This window comes from Drosophila teissieri, chromosome 3L (assembly GCF_016746235.2).
Source record: "Drosophila teissieri strain GT53w chromosome 3L, Prin_Dtei_1.1, whole genome shotgun sequence".
Lineage (NCBI taxonomy): Eukaryota > Metazoa > Arthropoda > Insecta > Diptera > Drosophilidae > Drosophila > Drosophila teissieri.
Genome location: NC_053031.1, coordinates 1459270 through 1470265, shown reverse-complemented (window position 1 = coordinate 1470265; position 10996 = coordinate 1459270). Strand labels below are relative to the sequence as shown.

The 10996-nt window shown below is 44.7% G+C and overlaps 1 protein-coding gene across 1 annotated transcript; it reads right to left on the bottom strand.

The window, feature by feature from the left end:
• Nucleotides 1-1927: 1927 nt before the first annotated feature.
• On the bottom strand, nucleotides 1928-7027 carry LOC122616511 (protein rhomboid). The gene is made up of 4 exons (XM_043791988.1): nucleotides 6743-7027; nucleotides 5053-5409; nucleotides 3926-4343; nucleotides 1928-3791 (listed from the first exon to the last, which is right to left on the bottom strand). Exons 2-4 carry the CDS (start codon nucleotides 5386-5388, stop codon nucleotides 3478-3480), a joined length of 1068 nt encoding a protein of 355 aa, XP_043647923.1. The 5' UTR covers nucleotides 5389-5409; nucleotides 6743-7027; the 3' UTR covers nucleotides 1928-3477.
• Nucleotides 7028-10996: the final 3969 nt, after the last annotated feature.

Below are 10996 nucleotides of genomic sequence, written 5' to 3'. Positions count from 1 at the left end.
TATAGTTCAGGTTTTCCCTACTTAAGTTGCAGCATCTCAACGATTGAGCACCTCTTTCAGGTCATCGCTTCCCTTCAGAGTGCTCTTAGGAACATTGAACCCTTGGAGCTTCTCATCGGAGGTCTTTCTGTTCGATCTGCTGCAGATCGTTGATCTGTGATACCCACTCGAAACTTGCTACCAGCTTCCTCAGTTGAGTTCTGGATCCGTTTCGGATTCTGATTCTGATTCTGTTTCTGGCTTTGACTCTGACTCTGACTGTGACTCCATTCCAATCCGTGGCAGCTTTTCGCTGCGCCACTTCACCTTTCCGCCAAATGTAAACAAAAACGTCCAAAGTCAACTTTTGGGCAGGTGGCTCCCAGTCGAAGCCACAGCTTCTGTCCACAGCTCCAGCGACCGAGGCCCGAACAGATGACATGCAACGTTGTGGCAAAATACCGCGGAGGCCGGCGAGACGAGGCGAGGCGAGGGGCGTTGATTGAGTTGCACCTGCCATTCGCAGAAACAAGCTGGACGAGATGCCAACGGGCTGGAGGGGGCAGTTGGATGCCCGCGTTATTTATGTGGATTTTTCGGCTTCGCAGAGCCAGCGACTCTTGATTCCAAGTTGCAGTCGCACTCGCACTCGAACTCGCAGTCGCAGTTGCCGCCGTCGTCTGAGCCTGTCTGACCTCGTCCCGATTGCTGTTGACATTGTGCCTGAATTTCAATTTGATGTCCACGAGGCGGCAGCTCCTGTCTACCATAAATCTTGCTCCTCAAACTGCCTAGACTCTCCGGGTGCGTTTCGGATTGGATTGGCGTTGTCTGTCCTCTTGCATGGGAGTTGCAAGTGGCGGCAAGTGTCTACTCCGCCCCCAAACACCGATGGCACTAAGCTTGTGTCCCGTTTTGGAGTCACATCTGCTTTATCTGCTGTATCTGTGCTCCCGTAATTGTATAATTTAAGCGGAAATTAATTGGCAGGTGCAATCAGGCAGCTCTGTTTATGCACAATTATTAATTGCAGTTGGAGGACCCAGAAAATTTGACCTAACTCCTATGTACATAATAGAAATTTTCCTATTTTCCTTCTTTTTCCTGCTTTAGCCTCGTTAATTGTGTGAGTTTCATCAAGCTATCCAAGTGTTTTATTAATTCTCAGATCAGGCATCTTTGATTTGGCAACGCTTCCTTGATTATGCATCATTAATAAATGTAATTTGGGCCCAGCAAGAGGGGGATTATATACAGTACCTCTTAAGTAAAAGAGAGTGTTTATATTTCGTTTGTGTAAATTAATATGCTACCCAAATTAGAATATCATCAACTATTACCATTAGGTCTACTCGATCATCATGTTTTCGCATTTGTTTTGTAAGAAGTGCTTTTTGCTTTATTAAACAGAATGGGCATGTCTTAGTCGAATAAACGCAAACAGCTAGTGAATGTGTTTGGTTCACTGAAGGTCCTTCGAGTGGAATGCCTATTCGGAAATTCATGGACTAAGTCCTGCTAATTCAGCTGGATTGAATACAATATGATATGTTTGATGACAATATGAATTATTACAAAATTCGTATGCTGTGTCTTTATATTTCATGGAGGGGGGCTTTTCAATTTGCCACGGCTCCAACCTAAATAGAGCAAATATCGATTGGTGGGACGACTGTCGCACCCTTCAAGTGGGAAAATTCGTTGACACCAGTCTTCTGCGGAGTGGGTATTAATTAAGGATTTTCCTCGAGTCTTAGTTGCTGCCTTGCCTTTCGCTTTGAATTCCCATATTTATGTGGAGCAAATATTGATTGGGTTCCCCCAACTCGCACATTCACATCGACATCCAATGCATGCTGAAGCGACCGCCCTGAGTTATTTATCAAGAAAACGAGAATTTCATTTATAATTTAGACATTTATTTTTGTTCAATTTTTCTCTCCTTATTTATTTATCTATAATTTTTTGCTATTTGCTTTTCTCTTGTCTCGTGCCGAACATTTCCGTTTCCTAGTTTTTCTTCTTTTTTCTTATTTTATTTCGGGTGGAGCGGGGGTGTGTGGATCCATTATTTTGAAAATCGAGTATGCTAACTTGGGGTTTTGGGGCCCACAAGGATTCTATTTTGGCTTACGCTTTGCTGGCTTTTATGCCAGATTAGCTGTTTTCATTCTGCGATTACTTTTGAGAATATTTCTCTATTTGCGTACGATATACATTGCTATCTCAATCTATCTACGAGTATATACGAGTATTTTCTGGCGATTTGTGTGCGTGTGTATCGGTCAATATGTCAAGTATCTTGATAATCTGCTTGCTCGATTATTTATTGCCCTTAAATTGTGGGCAAAATCGAGCCGACAGCCAAAAACTGAAAGAAAAGTGAGGGAAATGAAAACGCTTTTGCTTCTTTTTGTATTTCTGTTGTATTCTTGAAATGTTTTGATTTTTATTTTCATTTATCTTTGGCTTTGCGTGTGTATTTTTCAATTGGATATTTTTACAGTTGAATTGGTTTGTTTTTCTCTTTTGTGTTGTTGTTGTTTTTTCGTGCTTGTTTGTGTGAATTTCACTAAATTATTAAATAAATAAATAAATAAATAGTTCGCTCAATTGTCGAATTAATAAACCCTCGCTGCCCTACCATAAATAAATATAATTAGTAATACTTTTGAGTGTCTGTGTGTGTAGGGGATTACGATAAATATTTGCTCGATTTTGTAACGCATTAAGTGACTTTAATTTAATTTAATTTCATTCGATTTGCTTAATTGATCTGAATTGAATGGTTCTTTGCTGTGGTTTTCCATCGTTTTTCTTCTGGTTGTTTGACTAGTGTGCGACTTAATAGTATTTACAATTTGAAACAATTTGTTAGGAGGCTAGTTATACCTAGATACATAAATATAACGCTAAGTCCTACAGTTCGGAGCAGATTATGCTTATGGATGTATAAACAGTTTGATACAGTTTGCTGACGCTTCGATTCATGCGGATTAATTGCGGCCAATAAATACATAATTTAAGAAAAACAGGCAAACCATTAAATGAAAACATGGATAATGGGCTCATTTAAATCATAGTGAGAGGCGATTAGTTCGGTTTCTCGATTTTCCTCTTGATTTTTACTTGGTTTTTACACGCGAAATAAATTCAGTCTTTGGTTCTATCACAACATTTGTTTACACGTTTCGGCTTCGGTTTATGTTCTCCTCATATTTGTCCAGTGTATTTCTCTTATTTCTGTTTTGAGTTTGTGTACTATGTTTCGGAACTGAAACGTTTAACTGCAAACGGTAACGATAACGATATAATGCTAACGAAAAGCAAAAGCCAAACGAATATCGAATTAGTTTTGAACTAAATCGTTGAGTGAACTTTTCTTTTCCACCAACTCTCTGTCTCTCGATCTCTCCTGAAGCTGAAGCTGTAGCAGAGTCTGAATCCCTGCGAGGATGCTGACGACGACGACGACGACGACGATTCCAATCCTCATACTTAGGACACTCCCAGGTCGTGCAGCAGGTGCTGGGTGATCTCCTCGCCCTGCTCCTCCATCAGCTGGGCGGTCACCGTGTTGATCAGGTTGAACACGATGGCGAAGACGGTGAAGGCACAGTAGACACCCAAGGCCAGCCACCAGATGAGCTGCTCGTACTCGCGGTGACCGAAGTTCTTCAGCACCAGGAACCCGATCGTGAGTCCGGCCAGGGCTCCCGTCAGGTGGGCAATGTACGACACCTGGGGACCCTTGGCGAAGGCGCTGCCATCGAAGTATTGGGTGTAGAGAGCATAGCCCAGGTCGCAGGAGACTGCAATTAGAAGAAGGGAAAGGATTCAAGTTAGTTAAATCGTCGAAAATAAAGCTTAAGGATCATTGAAAAGAGGAAAGATCTAAAGAATTCGAACTCATAAGATATATGACAAAAAGCGTGGGGAAACTCACCAAAGATAACAACTGATCCGAGCTGCGTGGATGCGCTCTTCATGTGCGCATAGTTCAGTGTGATGTTGGCCAGATGAGCGGCCAAGAGGGCATAGACGCCACCGCTGGCGCCCACCAGGAAGACCTCCGAGTCGACGACACTGGTGCCCAGGGATCCGGCGAAAACGCCCGCCATGTAGATCACACCGATCCTGGCCGTGCCGTGCATCACCTCCAGGGGAATGCCGAAGAACAGCTGGATGACGATGTTGAAGCCCAGGTGGAACCAGTTGGCGTGCAGGAACATGTAGCTGAAGAAGCGCCACACCTGCAGCCGCCTGTCCGGACGATAGACCAGCACCGAATCCGACGGAATCGGAACGGGGAGCCCGAAGTTCTGGGCGGGCATTGTGTAGCGGTCGTAGGCGAAGATGGCAATCTAAAATGGACAGAGAGGGAAGGAATTGGGGGTTAGTTTTGGGGCTCTCACTCTGATTTATGTTGTTGCTGTCTGGCACGCGACCACGTCCCAAATAAAGTCTTGTGAAACTGCTTAGGGCGAGTCCTGCCAACTTGGCAAGGCTTCAAAAACTAAACTCATACGCCCCGTGGGCCGCCCTGTTTATTTGATATTCGTGCTAGTTCCTATACGAAGCAAATTATTTCCATTTTAATGTAAAAATGTATATAAGTACATTGTACCATATCTATCTTGATTTCTTTTGTCCCAGATTTTATTATAAAGTGTATTTGCAAGGATTTTAAACTCAAAGTTACAAGTTTTCCATTTTCGCTATCAAACTAACAGTTTCTATAATTTCCGTCTTCTCATCTTCCACTGCTTTTCATATGACAATTTTTGGTCTGCCCTTTGAAAAAACTACGAGCGGTCTGGTTTCATAAACTTTTCTGTTCGCCTTTCCTTCAGCTGTTTGTTGTTCAACTTGTTTACAATCGATTTTCGGGGGCGCCAGCGAGTCAGACGCACAAAACGAAACACGAAACACGAAAAGCGAGGAAAACTCTCGGAAAACTTCCGCCCTTCGTCGCCTTCCGCCCCCCATATCATTTTTATCGCTCTTGGGATGAAAGTTTGCGGCTCCTTTGATTTAATGGGTTGAGTAACTGAGTTGACTGTGTGTGCTTACCTCAATGATGGAGATCACTAGGATGAACCACGGCCAGTGCTGGCGGTGGACGTACTTCAGCAGGCTCAGATCCTCCGCCTCCGGAAGGGGCGTGGCCGGGATGGCCTCCCGCTGCATGTAGATGTGCTCGCCCTGGCGGGTGCAGCAGGTGCTGCTCGCCGTGCTGCAATCGGTGTCGTAGGACGAGGAGCTGGAGGAACTGGGGCACGCGGCGGGAATGTCAATGATGGTCTCCTTGGCGGCGGTGGAATGCTCCACCTCCTCCTCCTGCGCCGCCTCCTTCTCCTGGCCCAAATCCACCTTGGTTTCGTTTACATTCTGTGTTGGGTTCTCCATGCTGGCGCCGTTGAAGAAATTCTGGAGAAAGACGGAGCGCATAAAGTGTGTAATTAATTAACTTGAACCGAACAATAAACAAAAATCAATTAAGTGCATAAGTTATTCATAAAACGCAGTACAAAACAAGAGCAATTACAACACTTCAGACGGCAGACTTCAGAGGGCGGGGGAAATGCAGCAGAAATAAAAGAAATGAAAAGAAAAGCAAAGCAAGGGAAAAGCATGCTTTTTGTGGGCAAGAATTTTGTTTATGGTCTGGGACACGGATTCCGATGCCGATGCCTGCAACTTCCTGGTTTTCCCCCGAAGGGAAAACTGGGTCAGCTTGTGAGAGAGCTAACCATAAAATTTGATGGGCCAAGTTTGCTTTACTCGTCCAAAATTAGCTGGACAAACTTGAAGATACTTGTGTGTAGCATCTCCGCCGTTACATAAACTGCACTTTCAGCCCTGAAATCATCTTCGCTAATGGCCAACTAATCAGCTAATGGCCGGGCATTATTGTAATTCATTGCCCAGAGGCATTTCCTCACAAATTATGTTAATCGCATTCGATTCAATTACAGTCACAGCACAAATCTTCTTAAATTCCCCAAACAATTGTTCGTCACAACAAAAAAAAACAACAACAAAATAACAAATTCATTGCCTTGCTCAACAAGAAAAAAAACTTCAAAAAACGCGTTTCTCCCACTCCCACTCATTGTGCTCGCATATGCCCCTCTCGCTCTCTCCTCAAGTCGCATTGCACACACGCACCGTTGTTGCTTTTGTGTCTGCTACCTACACTGCTCGAAAAAGTGAGTGGGCGCTCTTTCTTGTTTTACCCTTCGGCTGCCTAGCAATTTCAATAAGGCACGAAATCGCAGTCGGCCGCTTATTAATTAATTTATTTATTAACTTTAATTGCAGACTGCACCGAATGTCCATGCGAGCATGAAGAAGAGATGTCGAAAGCGGGCTTTAAGACATAATGAATTAATTCATTCGGCCTTCTTTCTTCTCTTCTTTTTTTGTTGTTTCTGTTTGGTCTGGTCAGAAACATAGTTTCACATGGCCCGCGGTGTAATTTGCATTTTTTATGCTTTCTGCTGCACTCGCACCCCTAAAAAACGGTCAAAGGGTGCGAGAGAGAGCGCGCACACAGGTTGAACAAACTCATTACGCCTCTAAGTCGAAATGCTTTTGTTTTGCCGCTGTGACAATTTCTATTGCAATTTGCACATTTCTTGCAGCTCTCTTGTATCTTGTATCTAGTGCCTAGTGCCTAGTATGTGGTATCTCACAACTCATATGTTGTATCTTGTATCTTGCGCGTATATTCTCATTAGGGTCGGGGCTCGGGGCTTACCTTAGGTTTTTGCTGCCTGTGGCAATGTTATAATCCAAAATGCGTGGGTTTCTTGTAATCCAAATGTCTTTAGTTAGCTGGCATATTCGCACGGTTTACACTCGCTTTTTGCGGCTCACACATTGGTAACTTAGTTTTTTGTTGCTCGTAAATCCAGGAGCTTGTATTTTGATATTCTTAAGATATATTCTCTGCTTGCACCCACACACACGACAATTTGAATATTTGCTTCAGTTTTCTTTCGAGTCGCAGTCCGACTTTCTTTCAATTCGATGATCTCGCGCTCGCGGCTCGCACGCAACTGACTTTCGAATGCGAAGGCAGCCGGCCTTTATAAGTGCTCGATGGTCGCGTAGTATAAGAGAGCCGCCGCCTGCTGCTTGCAACTCGAACACGTTGTGTTTTGGTGCGGCCGTATAAGGGTTGCATGGCACATCCGCATCTGGTGTGGGTGCACTGCTGTCGCAGTCACTCGACTGCTGCAGCTCGAGGCGAGCGGTTCGATGGATTGCTGGATCGATTCTTGGTCACTGGTTAGTCACACCGGTTTCCACATCTGCCGGTTGCCACATAACGGTGAATGACTCATCCAGACAAAAGACGGCCCGGCACTTCTTACCAATGTCACAGCACTGACTAACGATCTCCGGCGATCTGCGCTTTGTCATGGCTTACTACGCAGATCTGAGGTCTAATCTCAGCAAGGTGGCGAAATTCTAGCAAGGCTGTTGCGCTTAATTGCCTATCAGCAAAGCCGATTTGATCAATTACTTATTATTACTTGTAGTATATATACAATAAAAGTAACTAGAAGAGCACTTTCGTCAGAGAATTCTTACTTTGTTAAAAGTACTCAAACCGCTCAATAAATAACATTTAAGCAACATTGCGAAATTCAGCCAGGCAAGTGTTTCTCGTTTAAGTTGAATTTGCCATTGTTTTGCTTAGTTTCCCGTTGATGCCTTTAAACAAAGACAAGAAAGCCGAACAAATTGGTAACACAATTAAAGATGATGAAATCGGGACTGGCAGTCGCTTTTTCTATAGCTTCGCACTTCCGAATGGTTTCCAGCAATTGCTTCAATGACACAATTGCTCACAATCGAAATGAAATGGGTTCCTAATTAGTTGGACAAATAGTGGCAAAACTATTTGCGCCGTCTATTGACCGTAACCGTTTTATTCAATAACTAAAGCATTCTGCCTCTATAATTCTGTTGTTTTGAGGGAACGTGCCACAGCAGCAAGTGACCAAAAATGCAAATCAAGAATATCGGCTCAGCAATGCAGAACATGTCCCGGTTTCGAATCCGAAACCAAACCCCGTCTGATTCCCCTTGATTCTCCGATTCCCGGTAAGAGATCATCATTGTCAGGGGTTTTGAATTTCACACCTTTTCCAAGCGAGAGAGCTCCCTCGGAACCTCGAAACCTCGGAGGCGTTGAGCAGATAGAAATCGGTAGCAAAAATAAATATTTATACAAATTATTAGGCAGCCTGAGCTGAGCCGCTGCAGTCACGAGTTCGCGGGAAAGGTCACGGCATGTTGCACAAAAGGAGTAGCTTTGGCTTCCTGGCCGAAAGGATCAGACTACGTGGTTACGTGTTTTGCATGATAAGCTGGGAATTTACACAGATCCGATAGATACGACAAATACCCATCCTGGCCAGTCATGCTCGACCTCGGCGGCAGAGCTGCTCCCGCATGAAAAGTGAAAATATTTTCACAGGGCGGGTAAAAAGAGAGGCGAGAGGCGAAATGCCCAAACAGAGTCCTCGTCGTCGACTGAGATTTATGATGACTTTTTAACATGTGCGTGCAACAGGTAAGCAGATACGAAAACACAGTTGCACTACATGTAGTACGAGTATTGCCCATGACCAGGCACGTCATCAGCTCTGAGTTTCCCAGCACCAGCACCAGCGTCAGCTCATCTTCATCGTAAATCCTTTTTTCCCACGTTCCCTCAGGTCGAGAGAGTTCCTCCTCCACCCACCGCTGCATTTTCATTGTGCCAGACACGCATTTCCAACACTCCTCATGGACATCATGGACCCAAGGCACTGGCAGTGGCAAGGTCACCCACCGAACCAAAGCAATCCCAGCAGCCACCCAAACACTCGAGCTCGAAACCCAGGTAACCGAGTGGTGGGCGTGGGCGGGCTTTTCCCACGCAGGACGTTGATTCCTGGCCCGTCGTCCGTCGCCCGGGAATTTCCCCCAAACATGTGCTCAACATATGCGTTATGCGAGTGCCTCATGGGCCGGGAATCAGGAAATTCCGCCCGCCACTTGCGCTTCCCGCCGCACAGCAAGGTGTCCTTTTTCCGCTTCCCAGAGTTTCGTATCGTTTCGTTACGTTTCGCGACTTTTTTTTTGCAGCCGCACTTGTCTTCCGCAAGTTCCGCCAAATGTTTCGCGATGTGTGTTTTTCCCAGCGCATGTTTTCCCATCCTGCCCAAGGATCTAAGGACTAATCATCGGCCAGGGGCGCGTCTTTCGAGCAGCTTCTCAGAAGGCAGATGCAAATGGGCGGATGCGATCTGGATGAAAGCAACTCACTTAGCTGACTGCTCAGCAAAAGGAAATTTAAATTTGTATCAAGCTGTTTTAATCATTTTGATTTCGGAGAGAGGAAAAGCTTATGAAATAGAATAACGACAACTCCTTGAACCAATTTTCAAATAAACAACAATGGAAATGCCAGAAGTGATGGGCGTTGAAGATACCAAAGGCGAAATACAAATACAAATTTCATATAACCATAAAGACGGAGCAGAAGTTGACGGGCCAATTGCAAATGGCAATACGAACGGAATTGAAAAATTGATTGAGAATGAAGGCCAATAATAATGGACAAGTAATGAGAGTGTCCACAACAGCCGAAGGAATCGTGGGAGTTGCTGAAGGGAGCAAAAGGAGCAAAAAGTCCTGGCCAAGAAAGCCAGGCAATGCTCGAAATTTATCTATTGGATTAAGGTCTCTTTTGTGGCCGTCATTATGGTCAATGCTAAAGACAAATTGGAAATTTATTGTCATGGACAGCGTAGGGACGTTGGCGGCAGGAAGGAAGGAAGCGTCGCAAGGATAACAGACCAGCGAATATGCATAATAAAAATGTCAATCAATGAACTGCAACGAACCGAAAGGAGTCCTGCGCTTGGGTCAGTAGTGCTGCCACGATAATTGAACATAAACATTGCATTCAAGTAGCAATTGTTGGAATTATTGTGCATCCTAATCCCGAACCGAATCGAGAAATCCAGAGACCCAGAAACCCAGTAACCAACACGAACGCAGGACAACGGCATTGGGTTTGCGGTCAGTTCAGCAAGAGCAGCAGAAACAGCAGAACTGGCATCAGTTTTTTGGGACTGAAAATAAGCAGTTTGTCCAAAAACTCCAGGACGAGTTGAAAAGGACATTTGTATGTATGCCGTTGACCGCTCGGAATTTGGAATGGTTCCCAGGACATGTCGACACTGCCATTTCTGGCTGCCAAAAGGAGACACCAGTGCAAACACAAATGTTGCTGCCCGCATTTCTCCCAGGCGCTGAGACAAAGAACCAAAAGGGCCAAACGGGCCAAAAGGGAGCTGGGCAAACAAGGTTTCCAATGGCCAAATCCAAATTGGCTCTGACTCTGGAGTAAGTCATCAGAATGAATAAATAAATAGGGCTTGGTGCGGATAAGAAAATCAGATAATGACCGAGAAGGAGCAAGGAGTTCTTGGATAAACACCAAATATGATGGCTACATGGAGAACAGTTTAAGGAACGATCTGTAAAGTGATGGGAACATATTGATACTTGTTCTGTCACACAAATTGAAACGTCCCAGGAAAAATGTGCTCAACTTGAATGACTTTAAATTAAATTGGTATGATCAGCAGAGTTGATCAACAAACTAACCAACTCGAACCCTTCATATAAATCACATCCAACACACTTAAGTTCCGTCGCATTCGTATTTAATTTGAGTATTCAGCAGAACTCCTAAATTGGCAAGCGCCGCTGTTAAAAAAAAGGGGGGAATAAAAACCGCATTCGGTGGGACTCTTTATTTTCTTCTCAGCAGCCATGTTAAAAAACCCCACTCACAATCGAGGAGCACTTGACCACTGGACCACGCTCGCGAAACTCGAGGCGCTAATCAGTTTAAAGGGCGCTTGTCCACTTTGGCAATGCTTTGGTTTTAATTACGCGGCAAAAGTTGGACCCCATCCGCATCAGAGGCCCCCCTTCCCCACTC